The sequence below is a fragment of the Rhinopithecus bieti genome, unplaced genomic scaffold (assembly GCF_001698545.2).
Source record: "Rhinopithecus bieti isolate Rb0 unplaced genomic scaffold, ASM169854v2 scaffold_28055, whole genome shotgun sequence".
NCBI lineage: Eukaryota > Metazoa > Chordata > Mammalia > Primates > Cercopithecidae > Rhinopithecus > Rhinopithecus bieti.
The window spans coordinates 2120294-2147643 of NW_016812914.1; the positions used below are offsets into that span (position 1 = coordinate 2120294).

Sequence of the window (27350 nt, forward strand, 5' to 3'; positions counted from 1 at the left end):
TTTTTTTTTTTTTTTTTTTTGAGGCGGATTCTCGCTCTTTCGCCCAGGCCAGTGGCACGATCTCAGCTCACTGCAAGCTCCACCTCCCAGGTTCACGCCATTCTCCTGCCTCAGCCTCCCGAGTAGGTGGGACTACAGGTGCCCGCCACCTCGCCCGGCTAATTTTTTTGTATTTTTAGTAGAGATGGGGTTTCACTGTGTTAGCCAGGATGGTCTCGATCTCCTGACCTCGTGATCTGCCCGTCTCGGCCTCCCAAAGTGCTGGGATTACAGACTTGAGCCACCGCACCCGGCCTGAAGAATCTTGACATGGAGAAAAAGCCCTGCCACACAAGTAGATCATCTACAAAGCGGAACTCAGATGGGTTCGAGTCCCACCTCTGCCACTGACAGTGCCTCGGTTTCTGCATCTGTAAATTGGGTGCAGTGGTAGTTCCAGCATTAGGAACTCAGATGGGTTCGAGTCCCACCTCTGCCACTGACAGTGCCTCAGTTTCTGCGTCTGTAAATTGGGTGCAGTGGTAGCTCCAGCATTACAGCGTTGTTGTGAGATGGTGTTAATTTGTGGGAAGTGCTTCCAGCTGTGCCTGGGCTCCTAGGAGGGTCTCCACTAAGCAGGGCAGCTCAGGTCCGGTGGGGTTAGAACTTGCTCTAACCCCGTGGGGCTTGTGTGTGTGTTTGTGGTTCTAGCGCCCAGACTCCAACTCTTCCCCTGCTCACCACGGGGGCCAGCTATCCTGCACAGCCCACTCCTGGGATGGACCCCGCCTCAAACCCGGCCTTTCCCCCAGCTGCCCCGGCAGGGTACGGTGGATACCAGCCCCACTCCAGCCAGGAGTTCACCTACGGCAGCCGACCCCAGGAGCCCGTCTCCACGGCCACCACCATGGCTACCTACCAGGTATCCAGTCCTTCCTTTAACAGCATTGCCGGGAAACGTGGATTGCCTTGCATGGGTGAGAGCAGTGGGCTCCCCGCAGCTACTCCTCCCAGGCCTCTTAACCGCGATCCTTCCTTCGGGACCCTTCTGCTGGCATTACGTACCTGCGGTGGGGAGAAATCAGGGCAGAGTCACTTCCAAAAGAATCCACTGCTCTCGGGGACAGGCCGCATGCATACCTCCACATCGGGGCAGTGGGGACAGTGACAGCACTCAGAGCTTTGTCCCGGCCTCAGCAGTGGCTGTGAAGGAGGACAAGGGTCACCTGGGTTGGAGGAGCCCTCCCTGGCCAGGGCAGGTGGCCTCAGCCTCCTGGCCCCAGAGAGACCAGGACTCACCCCACCTTCCCCACGCTCCGGGTTCCTGCCTTTCTAAGAGGGTGTCTGTGGCATGTGGGGCACAGCTGGGTGGTGACAATCCCACCTTCCCAACCGAGGCACTCAGGCTGCAGATCCAGCCACTGTGTTCCCACTTGGTGTCGCAAAGATGTCCCCTATGACCATGCTCCAACTCCCCAGCCCTGCCGCCTGCACCTCGTCCCCAGGTCGTGTCGGTCAATGGCATCAGAGGCCACCTGTCACCCAAGCACCTACCTGACCCCACCCTCTTCCTTCCCTCTCCATTTCCTTGCTAAGGCCTCAGGGGCTTCTCCCTGCAAACCCACCCTCTCCTGCCACACCCAGCGTCCTCTTGTAAATCACAGTCGGATTCTTGGAAATTAGTGTCAGCTCCATGAGAGCTGCTGTGTCAGCCACATCCCCTGCCCCCTGCCCCTGGGCCAGGGCCTGGTCTTGGGCAGATGCTTAGGAGCCAGCGCTGCGGGAAAGACTAAATGCAGAGTGCAGTGTGGCCAGGGCGCGTTGCACCTGCCGCCTGAGCTGCTCTCCTGCGGAAACCCCCACTTAGGACAGTTACAGCTATGGACAGTCGGTGGCTGCCAGGAGCTACGAGGACAGGCCGTACTTCCAGCCTCCTGCCCTCCAGCCTGGGCGCATGACAGACTCCTGCCAGCCAGGTGAGCCATCTGCAGGGTCGGGGCTGTGGACAAGGAGACGTTCCCTGCAGCACAGGAAAACCTTGGGAAAGTTAGATCTTTTTTTCTTTCTTTTTTTTTTTTTTGAGACAGAGTCTTGCTCTGTTGCCCAGGCTGGAGTGCAGTGGCGCAATCTCGGCTCACTGCAAGCTCCGCTTATTGGGTTCATGCCATTCTCCTGCCTCAGTCTCCCAAGTAGCTGGGACTACAGGTGCCTGCAACCATGCCCGGCTAATTTTTTGTATTTTTAGTAGAGATGGGGTTTCACAGTATTAGCCAGGATGGTCTCGATCTCCTGACCTTGTGATCCACCCGCCTTGGCCTCCCAAAGTGCTGGGATTACAGGCATGAGCCACCATGCCCAGCCTGAAAGTTACATCTTTTCTTTTTTTTCTTTTTTCTTTTTTTGAGATGGAGTCTCGCTCTGTTGCCCAGGCTGGAGTACAGTGGCGTGATCTCAGCTCACTGCACCCTCCGCCTCCCGGGTTCAAGTGATCCTCCTGCCTCAGCCTCCCAAGTAGCTGGGACTAGAGGTGTGCATCACCATGCCTGGCTAATTTTTTGTATTTTTAGTAGAAATGGGGTTTCACCATGTTAGGCTGGTATCGAACTCCTGACCTCAGGTGATCTGCCTGCCTCAGCCTCCCAAAGTGCTGGGATTAGAGGTGTGAGCCACTGCACTGGTGAAAGTTACATCTTAACCATCCTAGAGGTGGCGCAAGGTAGTTCATGCCTGTAATCCCAACACTTTAGGAGGCCCAAACAAGGTGTGAGAATTGCTTGAGCCTAGGAGTTCGAGACCAGCCTGGGCAACATAGTAAGACCCTGTCTCTACAAAAAATGCTAAAAAGTTAGCTAGGCATGGTGGTGTGCACCTATAGTCCCAGCTACCCAGGAGGCTGAGATAGGAGGTTCGCCTGAGCCCAGAAACTGAGCTGCAGTGAGCTGTGATTGCACCACTGCACTCCAGCCTGGACAGCAGAGAGAGACCCTGTCTCTAAAAAAAAAAACAAAATAAAGGCTAGTGGCTCACACCTGTAATCCCAGCACTTTGGGAGGGTGAGGTGGGTGGATCACAAGGTCAAGTGATCGAGACCATCCTGGCCAACATGGTGAAACCCCCGTCTCTACTAAAAATAGAAAAATTAGCCGGGCGTGGTGGCACATGCTTATAATCCCAGCTATTCAGGAGGCTGAGGCAGGAGAATCACTTGAACCTGGGAAGCGGAGGTGAGCCGAGATCGCGCCACTGCACTCCAGCCTGGGCAACAGCGAGACTCTGTCTTAATAATAATAATAATAATAATAATAATAATAATAAACATCCTAGATTTGCAGGTGAGCCTCAGGGCTGGCTGCTCAGATGGGCCCTGGGATCTCTGCCAGGTGTGGGCCTATGAATGAAGGAAAGTGAGAACCTAAAATGCAGCTGACATTTTTTCTAAGGAAGCTTTCCCCGGGTGGCAGGAGGTGAGCTCTGTGGGTGAAGGAGCCGGAGACGCGGAGGAGCCCTCCTCCCCCACGGCAGGAGGGAGAAGCTGGGCTCTGGAAAGGAGAGGTGGGCACAAGGTCACCTGCCAGTCGCTGCCGGGACCCGGCCCTAGGCTCTGACCTCTGGTCCCGGCTGAAGCATCCAGCGTTTCCAGCCAGTTGAGCCCGGGGCCCATCTGCAGGTGAGGGACAGTGGGGTGGGGGCTGGCTCTGCAGAGGGCCTGTGCCTGTCCCCTAGGGACCCAAGAGGCCTGCAGGCAGCCCAGCCCCCATGGCGGTCACAGCCGCGCTCAGCCCCCACAACAGGCGACCAGAGTGGAGGCCGGACAGCCAGCGAGCACCCTGTCCTCGGGATACACCTACCCCACGGCAACAGGCGTCCAGCCCGAGTCCTCGGCGTCCATCGTGACCTCCTACCCCCCACCCTCCTACGATCCCACCTGCACCGCCTACATGGGTAAGACCAGCGTTCCTTGCCCAGGCGGTCGGTCCCTCGGCCCCCGCTTCAACTCGAGTGGAATCAGCATCTCCCCCCGACTCACTGTTTTCTCTGCTCCTTAGCACCAAGCTGCCCGAGCTATGACGTGTCGGTGTACTCCAACGCCAGCCCTTTCTATCCTCCAGCGCAGCCCCCGCCTCCCCGGGGACCCCCGCAGCAGCTGTCACCGCCGCCCACACCCGCAGGCTCAGGAAGCAGCCCCAGGGCCGACTGGAAGCCGCAGCATCCCAGCAAACTGCCGAGACCCAAAGCCGGGCCCAGGCAGCTCCAGCTTCACTACTGCGACGTCTGCAAGATCAGCTGCGCGGGCCCGCAGGTCAGTCACCCTCCCGCCATGGGCAGGCCCTGGGGACCTCTTTGTTCCTAACCTCTGAACCCCAATGTGGACGCCAGGGAGGTCAGGGTCTCTGCCTGCTGAAAAAAGGTCCGATGTTAAACGTGCATGGTGTATGCATGTGCCTGTGTGTGCAAGCGCTTGTGTGTGTGCGTGTGTGAGTGCAAGGCTGCGTATGTGTGCGTGTGTGCAAGTGTGTGTGTGTTTATGCATGTGTATGTGTGTGCATATGTGTGTGCAAAGGTGAGTGTGCGTGCATGTGTGCGTATGTGTGCCTGCGTGTGTGTGTGCTTGCGCCTGTGTGTGGGTGCACGTGTGCTTGTGTGTGGCAGTGCTTGTTTGGGACACACGTGAAAGACTCTTTACCAAACACACGCGCTTGAGGTTTTAAAGCTCGCAAGTCACCCTGCAGAGATGTGGGCTCGTTTCCTGGAGAGACAATCAGACCCTAGAGCTCTATCTTTGCAAAACACACACCCTGGTCTTTCGTGTGTAATACTCTGAAAGCAAGCTCTGGACCGCGGAGAGACACGGAGTCTCTGGAGAGGTGTGAGAAGGCTCAGGACACCCTCTCAGGACCCCTGACCCAGCTGGGGATGGGGGGCCCAGCCGTGCTCAGGACCCCTCCCGCCACAGATCACCCTTTCCCTGTCTCAGGCTCTTTGCCCAGGCAGCTCTCCACTGCATCTCATGCTAGGAGAGACCCTGGCCTTCTTTGCAGAGTGCTCGGATACAAGTTTGAGGGTTTTTGTTTTGTTTTGTTTTGTTTTTTTTGGAGACAAGGGGTCTCACTCTGTTGCTGAGGCTAGAGTGCAGTGGTGCAATCACAGCTCACTACAGCCTCCATCTCCTCGGTTCAGGTCCTCCTCTCAGCATTCCAAGTAGCTGAGACAGGTGTGAACCACCATGCCCAGCTAATTTTTTTTATTTTCAGTAGAGATGGGGTCTCACTATGTTGCCCAGGCTGGTCTCGAACTCCTAAGCTCAAGGAATCCTCCTGCCTCGGCCTCCCATAGTGCCAGGATGACAAGCTGAGTCCCTGCACCAGACCCATGTGGGTTATTTAATCCTCATATCTGCCTTGTGGCTACCATCTCTGTGTGGCAGATAAAATCCCAGAGGTTCAGAAAGGGTCAGTACTTTGAGGAGCTCAGAGTCAGTTTTAGTGACCCAGGCAGAAATCAAACCAAGATGTGCTGAAGTCCATGTGCCTAATTATTCCAGTATACGCCCAAAGTGCACACAGACAGCCTATTGGCCAGGCGCAGTGGCTCATGCCTGTGATCCCAGCATCCCGAGAGGCTGAGGCCAGTAGGTCGCTTGAGCCCAGGAGTTCGAGACCATCCTGGGCAACATGGGTGAAACCCTGTCTCTAAAAAAATTTAAAAATTAGCTGGGCATGGTGGTACGTACCTGTAGTCCTGGCCACTTTGAAGGCTGAGGTGGGAGGATCATTTGAGCCCAGGAGTCCGAGGCTGCAGTGAGCTATGATCACACTACTGCACCCCAGCCTGGGCGACAGGGCAAGACCCTTTGTCTTACAAAAAAACAAAACCAAAAACCAAAAAAGCCTACCTATAATCCCCCATAATCCCTCCACCCTGAAGTGATTTAGTGGTAGCGTCTAGGTATGTATCCTTCTCCATTCCATAGTCAGTCTCTCTTTCTGAGTTAGTGTGTGTGCACAGGAATGTGTGTTCTGTTGCTTAGGTAATATATTTATGAAGTTCAAGATTGCTAAATTCCAGACCAGGTGTGGGTGGCTCACGCCTGTAATCCCAGCACTTTGCGAGGCTGAGGCAGGAGGATTGCCTGAGGTCAGGAGTTCGACACCAGCCTGGCCAACACGGTGAAACCCTGTCTCTACTAAAAATACAAAAACTAGCCGGGCGAGGTGGCGGGCGCCTGTAGTCCCAGCTACTTGGGAGGCTGAGGCAGGAGAATGGCGGGAACCCGGGAGGCGGAGGTTGCAGTGAGCTGAGATGGCCCCACTGCACTCCAGCCTGGGCGACAGTGAGACTCCATCTAAAAAAAGAAAAAGATTCCTACATTCTAGAGAGCATATATATGGTAATATGGTAAAATGTGTGCCTCTCCCACATCCTATTTTTCTTGCCTAAAACCAGACGAGGTCACTGAGCTCCTGAGCGCTAAGCTGGTGGCCCGTAGGGGAGCGGGCATTGTCCAGTGTGCCCCAGTATTTTCAGGGGCATTTTTCAGTCTGCAGAACATTCATTCTTGGCATTGTCAGGGCGTGTTGGTTTCGTGGCCCACCTGCCACGTCTTGTCTGTGGTCAGCTTTGTTTCAGGATTTTAAGCAGCACACCCAGGATTCTGCCTGAGGGCTTGGCTGTCGCTTCCCCAGACGCAATCAGATATTTTGGGCCCAGGAGTAGCGGATGTGTAGGCCTGTGACTCACGGTAGCTTCCCCCAAGTGGAGCCCCTGTGTCTGTTAGCAGTTTCCTAAGACGGAAGTGTACATGACTGTCCTTCGGGCAGCAGGTGCCCTTGCTTGGTTTCCAAGGTTGAATTCTGAAAAGTCAGAATTTTCTGTATACAGTAGCCCCCGAAAGGAACGTGTGATGCATGGAGCATGCTTTCCTAAGAAACTCCTTGAATTCCAGAAGAAGGGAGAAGCCTTATGTCTAGCAATCTGAGCCTGTGGGTTTGTTACGTGGGCTTCATAAACGGACGCTTGAATTAGCCAGGCGTGGTGGCGGGCACCTGTAGTCCCAGCTACTTGGGAGGCTGAGGCAAGAGAATCGCTTGAACCCAGGAGGTGGAGGTTGCGGTGAACTGAGATAGCGCCACTGCACTCCAGCCTGGGTGACAGGGCGTAACCCTGTCTCAAAAAAAAAAAAAAAAAAAAAAAAAATTCGAGAAGTCTACAGTAAGAAGATAGGCTGGGCGCGGTGGTGTGCTCCTGTCATCCCAGCACTTTGGGGGGCCAAAGCAGGTGGATACTTGAGGTCAGGAGTGCAAGACTAGCTTGGCCAACATAGTGAAACTCTGTCTCTACTAAAAATACAAAAATTAGCTGGGTGTGGTGGCGTGCGCCTATAGTCCCACCTACTTGAGAGGCTGAGGACGGAGAATCACTTGAACCCAGGAGGCGGAGGTTGCAGTGAGCTGAGATTGCACCACTGCGCTCCAGCCTGGGCAACAGAGCGAGACTCCGTCTCAAAAAATAAAAAATAAAAATAAGAAAAATAAAGGGACACTTGAACCTCCGTGGCACCAGGGGATGGAGGGTTGGGGACAGTGGGCCTCTGTTACCACCGAGTTCCTATGCGCTAAGCGGGGGCCTGCAGGGGAGGGGGCGTGGCCAGTGTGCAAACCCGCACTCAGGCTCACTCTCACCCCTTGCTGCAGACCTACCGGGAACATCTGGGAGGGCAGAAGCACAGAAAGAAGGAGGCGGCCCAGAAGACAGGCGTGCAGCCCAACGGGAGCCCGCGTGGGGTGCAGGCGCAGCTACATTGCGGCCTGTGCGCCGTGTCCTGCACTGGGGCAGATGCCTACACGGCCCACATCCGGGGAGCCAAGCACCAGAAGGTATGGTCCCACCCATCCCAGGCTCTGCCACCCCTGGGGAGGAATCCCCCAGGTCAGCACTTAGGACCCACAGAGGTGCCTGCGGAGATCAGAGGGAGCCCGGAGAAGCTTCCCCAAGTGGCACGTGCCCAAGGGCCGGCTGCCCAGACCCTTGCTTCCTCATCTTCAAAGATCCAAACTCCTTTCCAGTCATTTTATCTTATTTTTCATTTTATTATGTTTTTTAAATGAGACAAAGTCTCACTCTGTCCCCCAGGCTGGAGTGCTGTGGCGTGACCTCGGCTCAGTGACCTGCAAACTCTGCTTTCTGGGTTCAAGCAATTCTCCTGCCTCAGCCTCTCAAGTAGCTGGGATTACAGGCACCCACCACCGCACCCGGCTCATTTTTGTATTTTTAGTAGAGACAGGGTTTCACCTTGGCCAGGCTGGTCTGGAACTCTTGAGCTCAAGTGATCCGTCTGTCTGCCTTAGCCCCCCAAAGTGCTGGGATTACAGGTGTCAGCCATTGCACCTGGACTCCTTTTGACTTATTTATTTATTTTTTGATACAGAGTCTCGCTCTGTCACCCAGGCTGGAGTGCAGTGGCGCGATCTCGGCTCACTGCAAGCTCCGCCTCCCGGGTTTATGCCATTCTCCTGCCTCAGCCTCCCGAGTAGCTGGGACTACAGGCACCCGCCACCTCGCCCGGCTAGTTTTTTGTATTTTTTTAGTAGAGACGGGGTTTCACCGTGTTCGCCAGGATGGTCTTATCTCCTGACCTCGTGATCCGCCCGTCTCGGCCTCCCAAAGTGCTGGGATTCCAGGCTTGAGCCACCGCGCCCGGCCTTCCTTTAGACTTATAAAAGGGGTTCCTGCTCATTACACAAAAACATGAAGTGGCTGAGACACTCACGCCCAGACTTCCAAGAAAGCTTGGCATTCAGGCGTGGCAACGGACAGGGCTTGCCTTGTGATGAGATCCAACGCTGTGTTCCCTTTGGGGTCTTGCTCTTCACACTCCCTGCTGTAATAATCACTGTTCTCCTGTGGCCTTAAAAAGGCCTGGGTTAGGCCGGGCACGGTAGCTCATGCCTGTAATCCCAGCACTTTGGGAGGCCGAGGCGAATGGATCACGTGAGGTCGGGAGTCTGAGACCAGCCTGGCCAACATGGTGAAACCTCGTCTCTATTAAAATATACAAAAATTAGCTGGGCGTGGGGGTGCACGCCTGTAACCCCAGCTACTCAGGAGGCTGAGGCAGGAGAATTGCTTGAACCCGGTAGGTGGGGGTTGCAGTGAGCTGAGATCTCGCCACTGCACTCCAGCCTGTGCGACAGAGCAAGGCTCGGTCTCAAAAAAAGAAGAAAGGCCTGGGTTATGTCATGTTCGGCTGGGAGGGGATGGAGTCCCCACCTGAGGGCAGGGAGGGGAACAGCTGGCTTGTGCTGTAGCCTGGGCTGTCAGTCTGAGCCACCCTTGGAGGCCTGGCTGAGGACCTGGCTTCTTTCCCTCAGCTTCCTAAAGGCTCGTCCAGGGCCTCATTCCCTGGCTGTGTTCAGGACAGCTTGCTGAGGGCCTGTGTGAACCCACGGGGGAAAGAGGAATGTGCAGGGAAGCATGGAGGAGGGAAGGAGGGGGGCAGAGAAATGACGGAAGGAGACTCACTGGCCTGGGGACCAGAGAGCTAGGGGCCGGTGGAGCAGAGCTGCAGGCATCACCCCCACAGGCTGGGGCTTGGTCTGGGGGTCAGGCAGGCCCTGCTACCCATTGTGGGGTTGGGGGTTACAGGGCAGGTCTTGTGCAGTGCGTGTCAGAGACTCGGAGCTGGCAAATGTGTCTGAGATGGTCCCCAGCACACACACAGCGGCCCTGTGCACACGACACCTTTGCCAGAAGTGCCGTGCACCCGGAGGTGCTGAGAATAGGGCACGGCCAGAATACGGACGTGACCACGTGCACACGCGCGTGCAGAACGTGGGTGTCCGTCCAGGGATGCATGCACGCCCACCATCCGTCCACACACGCGGAGTCCCGGGCAGTCGGGGGCACTAGGATGGGGCTCGGGAGGTTGAGAGGCCCCACCTGGCAGCCCACGTGGTGGAAGAGGAGGAAGAGCATCCATGTGAGCCGGTGAGCCACGTGCTCACACGTCAGAGGAGTGTCACCACGCTAGAGGACTCACAAGCACGTGTGCAAGGCAGGAGGCCACCTGGGAAGGGCCTTCTGGCGTGGGTGATACCCAGAGAGCAGGAGGAGAGAAGAAGCGGGGTCCCCAGGACCAGCCCGCCCACACTCCCGCTGCCCGCCCGCGGAGGCCCTTCCTGCCTCTTGATAAAGGCCATCAGGCTGGGAGCGGCCCTCACACAGGAGCCCGGCTCTGTCTGTTGCAGGCCTTCAAGCTGCACACCAAACTGGGGAAACCCATTCCCACCCTCGAGCCTGCACCGGCCACAGAGAGCACCCCCGGGGTGGAGGCCAAGCCCGCATCCCCCACTGGCCCCAGCGTGTGTGCCCCGAGCAGGCCAGCACTGGCCAAGAGACCCGTGGCCTCGAAGGCCTCATGCGAGGGTATGTGTGTCTGCGTGCGTGTTCGTGTACCCACGGGAGCCCTGGCCACCCTGCCCAGTGAAAATTTCGTGAGAAAATCGACCATCCAGTTGGTTTTCGTCACGTCCTCCCGGGGGGTGGTGTGGGGTTGGTGCCGTCTCTCCGTTATTCCAGCAGAGCGAGATGGCCTCCCCCTGACCCACACCGCCCTGAACCTTGGAGACCCTTTGCGACCATTTCCAGAGAGTGCTGGCAGAACCAATAAAATTGTAATGCCATTTCTTCCTGTAGAGCTGTTTTGTTTTGGTTTGAGATGGAGCCTCGCTCTGTCATCCAGGTTGGAGTGCAGTGGTGCAATCTCGGCTTGCTGCAACCTCCGCCTCCCAGGTTCAAACGATTCTCCTGCCTCAGCCTCCTGAGTAGCTGGGACTACAGGCACCCGCCACCACACCCGGCGAATTTTTGTATTTTTCATAGAGACAGGATCTCACCATGTCGGCCAGGCTGGTCTCAAGCTCCTGACCTCAAGTGATCCACTATCCTCGGCCTCCCAAAGTGCTGGGATCACAGGCATAAGCCACCATGCCCGGCCTCTTCCAGTTGACTTTGAGCTGGTGCTGGGTGCTGGGGTTCACTGGAAGCCCTCACCCTGCACCTAGAGTGTTCCCTGGGCTGCCACCTCGACTGTGCCCCCCTGCGCACCCTGCTGGTGACAGTGAACAAATTGGGCTCAGAACCAGAGTTATGTGGGTACCAGGAAATGAAGGTGGAATCCTTGCGCCCCTCTGCCTGTGACCCTACCTTCCCTGAGTGCAAAGCCGCAGCTATCAGAGGTGACCCGCATTAATCAGGATTAAATGCCAGGCATCTGCTCACTGCTTTGTGTGCACTGCTTCACTTTACCTCCATGACAACTCTTTTTTCATGGTTTGTTTTGTTTTTGAGACAGTCTCACTGTGTCACCCAGGCTGCAGTGCAGAGGCGCGATCATAGCTCACTGCAGCCTCCACCTCCTGGGCTCAAGCGATCCTCCCAGCTCAGCCTCCTGAGTAGCTAGGACTACAGGTGTGCACCACCACATCCCACTACTTTTTGTATTTTTTTTTTTTTTTTTTTGTAGCGATGGGGTTCTGCTATGTTACTCAGGCTGGTCGGAAACTCCTAGGCTTAAGTGATCCTCCCGCCTCGGCCTCCCACAGCCCTGGGTTTACAGGCATGAGCCGCTGTGCCCAGCCCACAACCCATTTAAGTCAATGTTGTCACCAGTCCCAATGTGTAGATGGAAAAGCCGTAAACGGTGGAGGTGGAATTGGAACCCGAGTCTGTCTAAGAGTCTCTGCCCTGGACCACTGTGCTGTGCGTGGCCAGGGGCTGAGGGAGCCGCATTCTGTTTTTAACCTCAGCAGCCTTGATCCTTGAATAGCAACATGATTTTGAAGATCAAACCATCAAGTCATTCTGATAACAAAGATACTTGTGTCACCCGAGGCTCCATAATTTTGCCTGACGGGGGTAGGTTAAGTGCGAGCCTTGGTCCGCCTGATACTTCATCGTCTATTAACTGTGGATTTCGTGCTGTCAATGGGTTCCTCAAGCGAGGACCTAAATCCAGGACATCTCCACTGACGGATTGAAACTGGCCTCAGTTTCTCGGCTGGGTCACATGCAGGCAGGGAGAGCGAGGTGGCTGCCCGGGGCCATTCCCCCCGACATCACGGGAGGCAGAGCCTGGGGTCTGGGTGGTTCTCTCCCCCATGCCACCTGGCTGGTTTGCAGCCACAGTGCTTTATCCTGGAACAGGGTGTAAGTGACATGGTTTTCCCCTCAGGGCCTCCTGAGCCCCAGATAGCAGGCTGCAGACCCCAGAGAGGGAGACCAGTCCAACCCAAATCAGAGGGTCCTGGAGCACCCACCCAAGGAGGCTCGGAGGAAGCTCCCCTGGGCTGCTCTGATACGCAGCCGGTGGGCCCAGAATATGTGGAGGAGGTAAGTCGAGGCTGTCAAGCCCTGGAGCTCCGGTCAGGGAAGCACTTTGCTGTGGGTCAGGCTTCGAGACCTCACCCGGCTTCTCCCGGTGAGATTTACAGACCTATCCCCGTTCCCGAGCTGCACAGGCCAGACCTCCATAGACCAAACGCCGTGCAAGACCCGCTTGACACTTTGGGTGCCAGATTTCGGATACCAACAGGAAATGAATATGGCCCCATGAGGGCCAGAGACAGGCCGAGGCATTCCCAACAGGGGGCCCCATGGAGCCATCTGTCTGGAAGATGGAAGGGCTCCGGGCAGTAGAAAGTTCTCCGGGAGGTTGGAGGCCCTTCCGTCCAGCTCCTTTCCTGGGCCTGGGGGATCTCGGGACTTGCCAAAGCCAGGCTAGTGAGCAGTGGAGCCAAGCTCCCGGGCCAGGTCTGCCAGTTCCCAGGCCAGCGGCAGTTCAGACCCTGGTTGGCCTTGCGTGTGCCAAAGAGGCAGGGCTGGGTTTCGTCTGCCTTGACTGTAGGCCTGGGATTTTTAAGAGACAGGGTCTTGCTCTGTCACTGAGGCTGGAGTCCAGTGGTGCCGTCATGGCTCACTGCAACCTCAAACTTCTGAGCTCAATCAATCCTCCCACCTCAGTCTCCTGAGTAGCTGGGACTACAGGCATGAGCCACCACTCCCAGCTAATTTTTAAATTAAATTAAATTTTTTTTTTTGTAGAGACGGGGTCTCGCTATGTTGACTAGGCTGGTCTTGAACTCTTGGGCTCAAGCAATCCTCCCGCCTCCCATGGTGGTGCATGCCTGTGGTCCCAGCTACTCGGGAGGCTGAGGTGGGAGGATCGCTTGAGCCCAGGAGTTTGAGGCTGCAGTGAGCCGAGATCTAGCCACTGCCGTCCAGCCTGGGTAACACAGCAAGACCCTGTCTCTAAAACTACATACACAAAATGACCAGCAAGGAGGAATGCTCCGCAACGACCTGGCATTGGTAGCATCTCACATCCCCCCGGCCTTGTGCCTGGTGTGCGTGCGGCTGTTTTGTGTCTCAGGTGTGCAGCGAGGAAGGGCGAGTGCTTCGCTTCCACTGTAAGCTGTGCGAGTGCAGTTTCAACGACCTTAACGCCAAGGACCTGCACGTGAGGGGACGGCGGCACCGGCTGCAGTACCGGGTGCGTCCAGCAGGGAGAGCCCCTGACACCCGTCCGGGGTGTGCTGGGCCCGGGCGGGCACTGGGAGGCCTCTGGTCGGGCCTCTTCTGCCTGTGTGATCCGATGAACTTAAGAGGGTGGGGTGATTTTCTGTGTTTTCAAAGCCTTGGTCCACGTCTCAACAGTGTATCTTGGGTCAGGCACGGTGGCTCACACCTGTCATCCTAGCACTTTGGGAGGCCAAGATGGGTGGATCATTTGACGTCAGGAGTTAGAGATCAGCCTGGCCAACATAGTGAAATCTTTACTAAAAATACAAGCATTAGCCAGATGTGGTGGTACGCACCTGTTATCCCAGCTACTCGGGAGGCTGAAGCAGAATGGTGTGAACCCGGGAGGCAGAGGTTGCAGTGAGCTGAGACCACACCACTGCACACCGGCCTGGGAGACAACAGCGAGACTCCGTCTCAAAAAAAAAAAAAAAAAAAAAGGCTTTGGGAGATTTCAGCCCAACAGTTCTAGTCTCTGGGCCTCTCCCTGCACCCCAAGACCCTCCCGGCATCCCTGTTTAAGGCAAGGTCCCTACTCTCAGAGCCTTGCCTCTCCTTTCCAGAAGAAAGTGAACCCGGACCTTCCCATTGCCATGGAGCCCAGCAGCCGGGCTCGGAAGCTCCTGGAGGAGCAGAGGAGGAAGCAGCGGCGCCTGGCGGAGGAGCGGCTGGAGCAACTGCGGCGCTGGCACGTGGAGAGGAGGTGCCCGGCTGCGGGTCTTGGCAGGGGGGCCTGGCGAGGGAAGGCAGGTCCAGCGTGGAACCAGACGCCCGCCGCTGCAGATTACAGGGCTCCCCCGTGTGAGCTCTCAGGCAGTGGGGGGAATCGGGTGCCTGGGCAGTGGGCACGTCCTGGTGTGGGAGCAAGAGAGGGTTCCAGAGCAGACGGGCAAAGGCACAGTGGTGTGCAGACCTGACACGTGGGTGCCAGGCACCTCTGCACACGCAGGGACACTGCCTGCCAACTCACTGGACCGCACGGCTGCAGAGGCGCCTGGTGACCTATGTCCCCCTGACCCCTGTGTCCCCTGACTCCTAGTGTCCCTGTGTACCCTGACCCCTCGTGTCCTCTGTGACCCCTTGCCCCTGGTGTCCTCTGTGTCCCCTTACCCCTGGTGGCCCTGGGTCCCCCGACCCCTGGTGTCCCTGTGTACCCTGACCCCTGGTGTCCTCTGTGACCCCTTACCCCCAGTGTCCGCTGGGTCCCCTTGACCCCTGGCATCTTCTGTGTCCCCTGACCTTTGTGTCCCCTGTATCCCCAACCTCTGGTGTGCCTTGTGACCCCGACCCCTGGAGTCCCCTTTGTTTTCCTGACCTCTGGTGTCCCCCTGACCCCTGGTGTGCCCTGTGACCCCCTGACCCCTGATGCCCCTGCGTTCCCTGAACCCTGGTGTCCCCTGACCCCGGTGTCCCTGTGTCCCCTGGTGTCTCTGTGTCTCCTGACCTTTGGTATCCCCTGAGTCCCCTTGACCCCTGGAGTCCCCTGTGTCCCCCGATCTCCTAGTGTCCCCTCATCCCCAGTGTCTCCTGTGTCCCCTTGACCCCCGGTGTCCCAGTGTCCCTGACCTCTGGAGTCCCCTGTGTCCATCCCAGAGCATTTTCTGAGGTAACATCTGACTGTGGTGTGTCCAGCAGCAGCAGGTCTGCACTGGGAAGGGGACCAGGACTTCCTGAAGGCTGCGGCTGCCAAGGCTGGGTCTCTTTTGCCTAAGGGGTGTTTGGTTCCCCCCCACACTGGCCTTCCCAGCCTCAGTCTTCTGTGCATACAGCAGGCGCCCATGCAGTGCAGCGGAGCCCCAGTAAAAGCTTCGGCCCTGCCTTCCTTGCTGGGAGCATGAGGCCCCAGCGTCTCTGATGTGCCCCCAGCTCAGGGCTGCTGGCCTGACCACGCTCTGTCCTGTCTCGGTCCTGCAGGCGGCTGGAGGAGGAGCCTTGCCAGGACGTGCCGCCCCACGCACCATCCGACTGGGCCCACTCTCTGCTCATGGGCAGGCCGGAGCCACCCACCAGCGCCCAACTCCAGGTAGGTACAGCTTCCTCTGTGTGCAAATGCGGGCAACCTCACACCCCCGGGGCAGCGGACACCTTAGGAGGACCTGACCTCCCCCAACTCCCATATAGTACTCAGGGGACGGGGCTCCACGGCCCACACCCCCTCACTCCACAGATGGGAGCCCCAGCCCCTACCATTGGACCACAGAGAACCCTTCTGCTTCCTGGAGCCCCGGGTGGTCGCCTCCCTTGGGGAGCCTCATGCCTCTGTGGCTGCTACTGTCTCTTCTCAGGTGAACCTGTCCCCGTGGCCCGAGCCCCCAGGTTCAATGGAAACCTTTTTTTTTCTCTGTCACCCAGGTTGGAGTGTAGTGGTGCAATCTTGGCTCACTACAACCTCTGCCTCCTGGGTTTAAGCAATTCTCATGCCTCAGCCTCCCAAGTAACTGGGACTATGGGCGCCTGCCACTGTGCCGGGCTCTCTTGTATTTTTAGTAGAGATGGGGTTTCACCATGTTGCCCAGGCTGGTCTGGAACTCCTGGCCTCAGGTGATCCGCCTGCCTCGGCCTCCCTAAGTGCTGGGATTATAGGCATGAGCCACCGCGCCCAGCCTAAATGAGAACCTCAGATTTGCACCTTGCTGTGAGAAAGGGGTTTCCAGGCTGACTCAAAAGCCTCTGGTCTGGAAATTTAAAAATATGGCCAAAGGTGGCGGAGGCTCCCCCCATTCCTTCACTCAGACCCAAGCTTCCTGCAGCCATCAGGGGCAGCCCCAGGCACCTCCCTGTTCCCCAGCCCGGGGCTGTGTGTGCTGGATTCTCACCTGGCCGTGCTGCTGCCTGGTAACCCAGCTGGCCACGGCCACCTACCCCCACCTGCCCGCCTACCCCACAGCCCAGCCTTGACACGGGCGGCCTCTCCCCACAGCCCGGGCGGCGGCCGGCATCCAGCGACGACCGGCACGTCATGTGCAAGCACGCCACCATCTACCCCACGGAGCAGGAGCTCCTGGCCGTGCAGAGGGTGGTGTCCCACGCGGAGCGGGCCCTCAAGCTGGTGTCTGACACGCTGGCCGAGGAGGACCAGGGCGGCAGAGAGGAAGAGGGCGGCAAGCGCAGGTCATTGGAGATCCCCTTCCCCAGGGCCCAGCTCTCAGCCAGGACAGAGTTCAGCTCCTTGGGACAAGACCCTGCAGGAACCCCCAGCTCTGATGGCCCCGCAGCCCTCGGTGGCCCGCGGCAGCTTTCCAGCCCTGGGAGTGGGAAGTTCCCCAGGTCTCAGAGCTTCTTGGCACCGAACGAGGCTGGTTTGCGGAGGGTGGTCCATGCGGTTCTTTTTTTTTTTTTTTTTTTTTTTTGAGACGGAGTCTCACTCTGTTACCCAGGCTGGAGTGCAGTGGCGCAATCTCGGCTCACTGCAAGCTCCGCCTCCCGGGTTCCCGCCATTCTCCTGCCTCAGCCTCCCGAGTAACGGGGACTATAGGCGCCCGCCACGTTGCCCAGCTAGTTTTTTTGTATTTTTAGTAGAGGGGGGTTTCACCGTGTTAGCCAGGATGGTCTCGATCTCCTGACCTCATGATCCGCCCATCTCGGCCTCCCAAAGTGCTGGGATTACAGGCTCGAGCCACCGCGCCCGGCCGATGCCTCAGCGTTCCCTTTTGCTGTTGAATGTGCATCTAGAAACGTCGTTCACGAGGGACTGACAGTCTCTGTAAACCTCAGTTTCCTCATCGGCAGAAGGAAGCTGAGCGTGTTTCTGAACGGACCTCTCCGCCTCGGGGAGTAGTTGAGTAATCAGAGTGGTTCGTGTCACTGAGCAGCCGTGTGACTCAGCTCCAAGCCCCTGTGACTCTTAGGAAGCGAGAAGGTCCCTACGTCGTCTAAGCAACTGCCGTGGAGTGAACTCATCCGAGCGGGACTTACGTGTTTTCAAAGGTCCTTCCTGCTCTGGCAGCTGCTGTTTTTTGTTGTTGTTGCTTTTGTTTTTTGTTTTGTTTTGTTTTTTTTTTGAGACGGAGTCTCGCTCTGTCGCCCAGGCTGGAGTGCAGCGGCGCGATCTGGGCTCACTGCAAGCTCCGCCTCCCGGGTTCACACCATTCTCCTGCCTCAGCCTCCCGAGTCGCTGGGACTACAGGCGCCCGCCACCTCGCCCGGCTAGTTTTGTATTTTTTAGTAGAGACAGGGTTTCACCGTGTTAGCCAGGATGGTCTCGATCTCCTGACCTCATGATCCACCCGTCTCGGCCTCCCAAAGTGCTGGGATTACAGGCGTGAGCCACCGCGCCCGGCCTGCTTTTTGTTTTTTAAGAAACAGATCTCACTCTGTTACCCAGGCTGGAGTGCAGCGGCGTGATCGGAGCTCACTGACCCTCAGACCCCCCCGGGCCCAAGCTATCCTCCCGCCTCAGCCTCCCGAGTGTTGGGACTACAGGTGCCCACCACCACACCCAGCTAATTGTTAACTTTTTGTAGCAATGAGGGGTCTCGCTATGTTGGCCAGGCTGGTCTTGAACTCCTGGGTTCAAGCGATCCTCCCACCTCAGCCTCCCAAAGTGCTGGGATTACAGGTTCACTCTAATCTTTGAATGCTTTTCTATTGTGGTAAAATCCACATCGCACAACACTGAGCATGTTAATCTAAGTGCACATACAGTCCAGGGGCACGCAGCACGTTCACACAGTTGTGCAAACAGCATCCCTGTCCCTGTCCAGAGCTGTCTCATCTTCCCAGACAGAAACTGTCCCGATTAAGCAAACTCCTCATTTTGTTTCATGCACCCACAAGTGCCCGTCCTGTCTCTGTGGACTGGCCTGTGCTGGACAGTTCACAGAAGTGGAGTCGCACACCGTGTGGCCTTTTGTGTCTGGCTGATCCACTCGGCCTGAGGGCTTCCTTTTGCTGGAGCATAGAGTACTGACTCCATATAGGAAATGTGAGCCTTGCAGCTGTGGGTTGGAAAGTGTCCCAATACAACGAGCACCCAGGAACCTGCCCTCTGCTTTTTTTTTTTCGGAGACCAAGTCTCGCTCTGTTTCCCAGGCTGGAGTATGGCGGCGCGATCTCGGCTCACAGCAACCTCTGCCTCCTGGGTTCACGCCATTCTCCTGCCTCAGCCTTCCAAGTACTGGAACTACAGGAATATACTACCACACCGAGCTAATTATTATTATTATTATTATTATTAATTATTTTGAGATGGAGTCTTGCTCTGTCTCCCAGGCTAGAGTTCAGTGAGACAATCTTGGCTCACTTCCATCTCCATCTCCCGGGTTCAAGCGATTCTCCTGCCTCAGCCTCCCATGTAACTGAGACTGCAGGTGCCCGCCACCATGCCCGGCTAATTTTTATATTTTTAGTAGAGATGGGTTTTCGCCATGTTGGCCAGGCTGGTCTCAAACTCCTGACCTCAAGTGATCTGCCCACCTCAGCCTCCCAAAGTGCTGGGATTACAGGTGTGAGCCACCATGCCTGGTCTAGGTTTGTGAATTTTCTTTCTTTTTTCTTTTTTTTTTTTTTTGAGATGGAGTCTGGCTCAGTCGCTCAGGCTGGAGTGCAGTGGCGCGATCAGGGCTCACTGCAATCTCCACCTCCCGGGTTCACGCCATTCTCCTGCCTCAGCCTCCGGAGTAGCTGGGACTACAGGCGCCCGCCACCTCGCCCGGCTAGTTTTTTTGTATTTTTTTTTTTTTTTAGTAGAGACGGGGTTTCACCGTGTTAGCCAGGATGGTCTCGATCTCCTGACCTCGTGATCTGCCCGTCTCGGCCTCCCAAAGTGCTGGGATTACAGGCGTGAGCCACCGCGCCCGGCTGTTTGTGAATTTTCTTAACCCCCGTGAAGCAAAGGCAGAATGCAGCCTTGCTTTCTGTCCTCTCTTGAACCATGTGGAGCCGAAACAACAGAGTGACAGAGTCCGTGAACGCTGGAGCCATCAGACCTCACGGGGCGGGCCTGGGGCGTAGCGTTTGCTCACAAGGAAGGAAAACGTGGGTTTGGCCACTCGTCCCGGCTACTCCGAGGCATGTCCAGTGACAGCACCTCCGCGATCGATCTCACGGTGTCTCATTTCATCCCGCAAGCGCCTCCCACAGAGTCGCCTGGTCCCATTTCATGGATGAGGATGCCGAGGCACAGAGGGGCTCTGCAAATGGCAGGGTCCGCGTGGTTCAGGAGCGAGGCAGCTGGGGTACCCCGCGTCTCTCCACTGACGGCTCACGTCTGTGGCTTTGTCCCCACAGCAGCGTTGCCCGTCAGGCTCGGGTCCTGAAAGGCGTCATGCGGGTAGGCATCCTGGCGAAAGGCCTCCTCCTGCGCGGGGACAGGAACGTGCGCCTCGCTCTGCTCTGTTCCAAGAAGCCCACGCACAGCCTGCTGCGGAGGATCGCCCAGCAGCTGCCCCAGCAGCTCCAGGTAAGGTCAGGACCCCGGCCATCGCTGCTCCAGGCGTCTGGCTGCCAGCCCTCTCCCCGCAGGAAACCTCTGTTACTAAACGACTCTAAGATACAAGAAGCAGGCCAGGTGCAGTGGCTCAAGCCTGTAATCTCAGCACTTTGGGAGGCCAAGACGGGCGGATCACGAGGTCAGGAGATTGAGACCATCCTGGCTAGCACGGTGAAACCCCGTCTCTACTAAAATACAAAAAACTAGCCGGGCGAGGTGGCGGGCGCCTGTAGTCCCAGCTACTCGGGAGGCTGAGGCAGGAGAATGGCGTGAATCCGGGAGGCAGAGCTTGCAGTGAGTCGAGATCTCGCCACTGCACTCCAGCCTGGGCGACAGAGTGAGACTCCGTCTCAAAAAAAAAAAAAAAGTAAATGATGATGAAAGCTGCACAGAAAACATTTGCAGCGATGATGACTGGGAAGCTGTAAGAAAAGGCAAAAACCCAATTTCAGTTTTAGGGCTGTGAGATGTCAACTGAATTTTTTCCTCTAGAGAATTTTCATATACTCTTCTCACACTGGAGGATTTAAATTGATCATCTTAGGTTTCAAAAGAAAAATCGGGCTGGGAATGGTGGTTCATGCCTGGAATCCCAACACTTTGGGAGGCTGAGGTGGTTGGATCACCTGAGGTCAGGAGTTCGAGACCAACCTGGCCATCATAGTAAAACCCTGTCTCTACTGAAAATAGAAAAATTAGCCGGGCTTGGTGGTGGGCGCCTGTAATCCCAGCTACTCAGGAGGCCGAGGCAGGGGAACCATTTGAGCCCTGGAGGCAGAGGTTGCAGTGAGCAGAGATCGTGCCACTGCACTCCAGCCTGGATCACAGAGTAAGACTCTGTCTCAAAAAAAAAAAAAAAGAAGAAAGAAAAATGAAAAATTGGTTCCCAGAGTTGTTCCTTCTTCCTGAACGTCTGTCACCATCCCTGGGAAAACTCAGCCTTACTCCTTTGACTTTTCCAGTGGACACTGGATGCCCAGGGGATGGGCAGCACCTGGTCGGGGAGACAGTGTTCCCCATAGAAGGACCAGCACCTGCAGAGGCCAAAAGCAGGAGGCCCAGAGCAAGGAGGGGTGGGCATGAGGGAATGAGGGGGCGCCTGGATCAAGCTGGGCCTGAAGGCCATACCAGGAGCTAGGATTACATTCTCAGGGAAGTGGGGAGGCTGGAGGGTTTTGAGCAGGGGAGTGACATGCTCTGACTTCAATGATGGCATCTCACATTTCCTGCACACCTACAACATGTCAGTGGCTACAACATGACAGATACAGCCCCTGCTTTCTGGAAAACTTGCAGCCTGGTGCAAAGACAATAACCGAGTCCCATGAGAATGGCTAAGGCTGTGGGGAAGCTGGCAGCATCCACCCCAGTAATGTCAACAGAGCCCCCTGGGGGCTGACTTGCAGCAGGGAGGCCCTGAGAAGGGAAGGGATGGAAGATCAGGGAGAGAGGGGAGAGAGGTGGGCTTCAGGTGGGAGGCCAGGCTCAGGTGTGAGCACAGGCCGCATGAAGGGCGATGACCATGGACAGGAAGAGCAGACTGTGACACAGATCTCTTGAACTATGTCCTTCTGACAGGAGATGGTGGCATCTCATTATAGTTTTACTCCTTCCTGACTATGGGGTAATGTGTGTCATTGTGTAAAAAGGGCCATTTGTGTTTCTTTTTCTGCCAAGTATCTGTTACTTCACTCACCAATTTTTTATTGGATTGCTGATCTTCTTGTTATTGAATTATAGGTGTTCTTTACATATGGAGGCTCCTTATATCACAGGGTCTGTTGTCTGTATATATCTTTACATGTGTGTGCTCCCGGAGGGCTGCGGCTGTGTCTTGGTCACTTGGAGGTTTCAGACACGGGGCACAGGGCCTGGCACCCAGGCAGCAAGTGTGGGAGGCCCGACAGAATTAACTTACACACCAACCACGTCCTGGCTGATTTACACATGAATCTGGGCTGCAGTAAGGTGGCCTTGTGTTGTATTTATCCCTCCCAGATGGTGACCGAGGATGAGTATGAGGTTTCCTCTGACTCTGAAGCCAACATTGTCATCTCCTCCTGCGAGGAGCCCAGGATGCAGGTCACCGTATCCGTCACCTCACCCCTGATGCGGGAGGACCCCTCCACAGACCCAGGTGCGGCCCAGCCCTTCCTTCCAACCACCATCCCCCGCACGCTTCCCGAGGGCACTCCCCACACCCAGGCCTGGGGCAGTGTCCGCCTCTGCCCTGAGCAGGAAATGCCACAGCAGCCACACTCCAGCACTGGTGTCCCCCCGAGGATTCCATGGGTCACACAAGAGCTGGGTCTCCGGGCAGCAGAGGAGGCGAGTCGGTGACAGCATCAGATGGGCTCAGAGCCTGGCTGCAGGGGCCGTGCTCGGGTGAGTGACACCGTGTCGCCTCCCTTGCCCTGACCCAGGGCTGGCACCTGCTTCTCCGGCCCTGGCGACACCAGCCCCAGCGGCAGTGGACAGGTCTGAGCCATTTCCCCCGCGTCACAGCAGAAGCTCAGTTTGACTCTGTCCATCAGTCGCCGCGGTCCCAGTACCACTGATTAGGAACCTGGGGGGTCGGGGGGCTTAAAGCCAGACTTGCCAGGCCTGGGAGGGTGGGTGAGGGGCTGGGCCAGGCTGGGGGCAGCGAGGGTCTTGGCTGGCAGCCACAGCGGAGGCAGCCATCGGTAACACACTGCACGTCTGTGCTCCCGAAGTCTCAGCCAGCTGTGGAGTCTTCCAGAACAGTCTCTAGGGCAGTTTTCCAAACTCCTATCATCTTTCACCCCCTTTATAATCTTTTTTGGTCATAACTGAGGGCCATGACCTACTGAGGTTTCTCTTTCCATCCATTTGGTATTTTTTGTTGGTTTGTTTTTTGAAACAGAGTCTCACTCTGTCGCCCAGGCTGGAGTGCAGTGGCGCGATGTTGGCTCACCGCAACCTCCGCCACCTGGGTTCCAGTGATTCTCCTGCCTCAGCCCCCGAGTAGCTGGGACTACCGGTGTGCGCCACCACACCCAGTTCATTTTTTTGTATTTTTAGTGGAGACGGAGTTTCACCAGGTTGGCCAGGCTGGTCTCAAACTCCTGACCTCAGGTGATCCGCCCACCTCAGCCTCCCAAAGTGCTGGGATGACAGGCGTGAGCCACCATACCTGGCCCAATTTGTTTTTTAAAGCTTCAGTTTTTTTTTTTTTTTTTTTTTTAAGAAGAGCCTTTGAATCATTAAATGGAAAGCCACGATTGGTCCTCACAAATAGTCATCTAAAAAGTAAGTACGGTGTGGGGAAGAGTGGCTTTCAGTGCTAGCTGAAGGCTCCGACACAAATGCGGAGGAGGCTGCGGAGTGGCGCCGTGGTGGGGCGGGTGAAGGGTTGGCGGCCACTAGACAGTGGCTCTTTCCCGGCTTGGGTGGGTGCTTAAGTGAGCGGAAATCCTGTGAGGACCGATCAGCGACCGGAGACCCGTGAGCCACCCCCCAGGAAACTGCACTTCCTGTTGGCCTATTCCTGCCCCCGCTTCCCCTCCCCAGGCCCAGCGTGGTGGGGAGGTGAGCTTCTAAAACTCCCTTTCTAGGTCGGGCACAGCGGCCCACCTCTCTAATCCCAGCACTTTTGGAGGTTGAAGTGGGAGGATTGCTTGAGCCCAGAAATTCGAGACCAGCCTGGGCAATGTAGTAAGACTCCATCTCTAAAAAAAGAAAATTTGGCCAGGCGCAGTGGCTCACGCCTGTAATCCCAGCACTTTGGGAGGCTGATGCTGGCAGATCACCTGAGGTCAGGGGTTCGAGACCAGCCTGCCCAACATGGTGAAACCCTGTCTCTACTAAAAATACAAAAATTAGCTGGGCATGATAGTGCATGCCTGTAGTCCCAGCTACTCAGGAGGCTGAGGCAGGAGAATTGCTTGAACCCGAGAGGTGGAGGTTGCAGTAAGCCAAGATTGCGCCACTGCACTCCAGCCTGGGTGACAGAGTGAGACTCCATCTCGAAACAAACAACAAATAAATATTAGCTGAATGTGGTGGTGCATGTCTGCAGTCCCAGCTACTCAGGAGGCTGAGGCAGGAGGATCACATGAGCCCAGGAGTTCGAGGCTGCAGTGAGCTACAGTGGCACCACTGCACTCCAGCCTGGGCCACAGAGCAAGACCCTGTCTCTAAATACATAAAAAATAAAACCCCTGCTGGGCACAGCAGCTTACGCCCCTAATCCCAGCGCTTTGGGAGGCCGAGGGGGGCGGATCACAAGGTCAGGAGATTGAGACCATCCTGGCTGACACGGTGAAACCCCGTCTCTACTAAAAATACAAAAATAATTTTTTAAAAAATTAGCCAGGTGTGGTGGTGGGCGCCTGAAGTCCCAGCTCCTCGGGAGGCTGAGGCAGGAGAATGGTGTGAACCCAGGAGGCGGAGCGTGCAGTGAGCCGAGATGGCGCCACCGCACTCCAGCCCAGGCGACAGAGCAAGACTCCGTCAAACAAACCAAAACAAAACCGTTCCTCATATACACCTCTGCCATTTCCCTCTCTACCCCAAAGGAGTCATTTCCCTGACAGATCAGCGGGGATGGTTGTGAACCAGTGGGAAACCTGGGCACCATCCTCTGACCTAAATGAACCAGGGCCTCCCACAGTGTTGTATGTAATTAAATAAGAAAAATATCCTGTTTTGGTTTTTGGTTTTTAAGAGACATTGTGTCACTGTGGTCCAGGCTGGAGCGCAGTGGTGCAGTCATAGCTCACCACAGCCTCGACCTCCTGGGCTCCAGCAGTCCTCCTGCCTCAGCCTCCCCAATGGCTGGGACCACAGGTGTGTGCCATCATGCCTGGCTAAATTTTATTTTTTGTGGAGACAGGGTCTTGCCATGTTGCCCAGGCTGATCTCAAACTCCTGGGCTCAAACAATCCTCTTGCCTCAGCCTCCCAAAGTACTGGGATTCCAGGAATGAGCCACTGTTTTCCAGTTGAGAAAAATACTTTTTTTTTTTTTTTTTTTTTTTTGAGATACAGTCTCACTCTGTTGCACAGGCTGGAGCGCAGTGGCATAATACTGGCTCACTGCAACTTCCACCTCCCAAGTCCAAGCTATTCTCCTGCCTCAGCCTCCCGAGTAGCTGGGATTACAGGCGTGCGCCACCATGCCCAGCTGATCTTCGTATTTTTAGTAGAGACAGGGTTTTGACATATTGACCAGGCTGGTCTTGAACTCCTGACCTCAGGATCCGCCCCCCCTTGGCCTCCCAAAGTGCTGGGATTACAGGTGTGAGCCACCACACCCAACCAAGAAAAATATTCTTGAAGGAAAATAATAACCCGGGAGGGAAAAGGGACCCACATCTCTCCCAGACTCTGGGGCCGTTGTCGTCAACAACAGGACGTGTTGAAATCGGACCCACTTTCTCCCTTTTCATGATGCATGTGGAAGTTTCTAGAAATCTGGCTTAATTCCTAGTTTCCCATCTTCACCCTCATCGGCTAACCGAGAGCGTCAGGGCTGAAATCCCTCAGTAGCAATAGGTAAGCTCAGAACTTCCCAGGTGACTTTTTCCAGGAACGGTTTGTCTGGTCCTCACTGCGTCTTAGCAGGACAATCTGGGAGGAACCCTCATTCCCCAGATGGATAAAACGAGGCCTAAAGGATTGAGACCGGGCGTGGTGGCTCACGCCTGTAATCCCAGCACTCTGGAAGGCCGAGGTGGGAGGATCCCCTGAGGTCAAGAGTTCAAGACCAGCCTGGCCAACATGGTGAAACCCCGTTTCTACTAAAAATACAACAATTAGCCAGATGTGGTGGCCGGCACCTGTAATCGCAGCTACTTGGGAGGCTGAGGCAGGAGAATCACTTGAACCCAGGAAATGGAGGTTGCAGTGAGCCAAGATCGTACCACTGCACTCCAGCCTGGGTGACAGAGTGAAACTGTGTCTCAAAAAAGAAAGGATTGAGAGGCCCAAACTGAGCCCCTCACCCCGTCGGCAGCAGAGCGGGATAAGGTGCCTTCCCCGCACACCTTAAGGTTTTTCTTCTAGAAGGCATGGAGAAGCCTCGGGCTGACCCAGGTGATGTCCTGAGCTCCGAGAAGTGCCTCGAGTCCCTGGCCGCCCTTCGTCATGCCCGGTGGTTTCAGGTCAGGGGGGCAGGGGTGGAGCAGGGGGAGAGGGGTGACTTTGAGGAACGTGTCTCAGAGGCACCAGCCTGACCCGGCGCGGCCGCCTCAGCCTCGTGGGCTCCCAGCGCAGACCAGGTCGCCCGCCATCAGCTTCCTGGCTGAGCACTGACTTGACAACCAACGCTGGCTCCTGGCTGATGGGGTCAGGAAACGTGAAAGGAGTGGGTGCTGTCCTGGGGGTGGGGACGCTGCCGTCCCGTGGCCACTCAACGGCCTGGTGGCACCGGACTCATCTGGAAGTGGACTCTGCTTCCACCTGCCACCTTCGAGGCCGCCAAGGCTCCCCATTGTCCTCCCCGGGGTTCATGCTGACGACACCACACCACGTGGCCGTGTGAGCCCCAGAAAGTGAACCATGTGCTTCTCCCCCGAAGGCTCGAGCCAGCAGCCTGCAGCCATGCGTGATCGTCATCAGGGTCCTGAGGGACCTCTGCCGGCGTGTGCCCACCTGGGCAGCCCTGCCAGCCTGGGTAAGGCAGTGCCTGGCGGCCCAGCCCTCCACTGGGAGCCCCGAGGGGCTCCGTGGCCGTGACAGGCCCAGGTCGAGAGACAAACCCTTTCCCGTGAAGGAGCCGGCGGGAGACGTAGTACTCGAGAGGCCGTGGGAGTCCCTGAGATTCCCTGGGCGGGGGAGACGGCCCTGTCCACAGCCTCATTTGACTACCATTATTCAAAACCCAGAACCTCGCATGAAAATGCGGGACTGGCCAGGGAAATGTGCGGTGTCTGCCCGACTTCGTGGCACCAGAGCAGAGGGGCCCAGGCAGAGGGGTGGAAGCTGGACTCCCCATCCTGGCTGCACACCGGCCTCTGGGTGACCCAGCCCAGACCCACCTGCTTTGGAGAGGAGACCCCCTGTGGCTCTAACACCACCCCCTGCCTATCCTGGTAGAAAGAGGAGGGAGAAGAAGAAGCAGAACCCCCCACACACAAGGTTCATGGAGCAGGCCCCAAGCCCATGCCCCCCACAGAGACCCCGGGAACCCATCCAGTCCCCAGACCTTCACCAGCCACAAGCCAGCCATCCACACCCAGCCTCCTCCCCTGCCCTGAGGGCGTCCCCCATCCCGCGCTGCAGTGGCGTCCCCCATCCCGCGCTGCAGTGGCGTCCCCCATCCCGCGCTGCAGTGGCGTCCCCCATCCCGCGCTGCAGTGGCGTCCCCCATCCCGCGCTGCAGTGGCGTCCCCCATCCCGCGCTG

General features: G+C 56.6%; 1 protein-coding gene across 1 annotated transcript in view; it reads left to right on the forward strand.

The window, feature by feature from the left end:
- Positions 1 to 27350, forward strand: part of ZFR2 (zinc finger RNA binding protein 2) — a 43096-nt gene that overhangs the window by 11054 nt on the left and 4692 nt on the right. Inside the window, exons 2-16 of the mRNA XM_017847156.1 lie at positions 691 to 901; positions 1847 to 1955; positions 3703 to 3921; positions 4026 to 4279; positions 7671 to 7853; positions 10224 to 10401; positions 12209 to 12366; positions 13406 to 13525; positions 14118 to 14257; positions 15469 to 15577; positions 16475 to 16665; positions 19783 to 19954; positions 21983 to 22121; positions 26011 to 26108; positions 26525 to 26620. Of these exons, the coding sequence (XP_017702645.1) occupies positions 691 to 901; positions 1847 to 1955; positions 3703 to 3921; positions 4026 to 4279; positions 7671 to 7853; positions 10224 to 10401; positions 12209 to 12366; positions 13406 to 13525; positions 14118 to 14257; positions 15469 to 15577; positions 16475 to 16665; positions 19783 to 19954; positions 21983 to 22121; positions 26011 to 26108; positions 26525 to 26620 (2377 nt within the window). The remainder of the gene's footprint in view (positions 1 to 690; positions 902 to 1846; positions 1956 to 3702; positions 3922 to 4025; positions 4280 to 7670; positions 7854 to 10223; positions 10402 to 12208; positions 12367 to 13405; positions 13526 to 14117; positions 14258 to 15468; positions 15578 to 16474; positions 16666 to 19782; positions 19955 to 21982; positions 22122 to 26010; positions 26109 to 26524; positions 26621 to 27350) is intronic.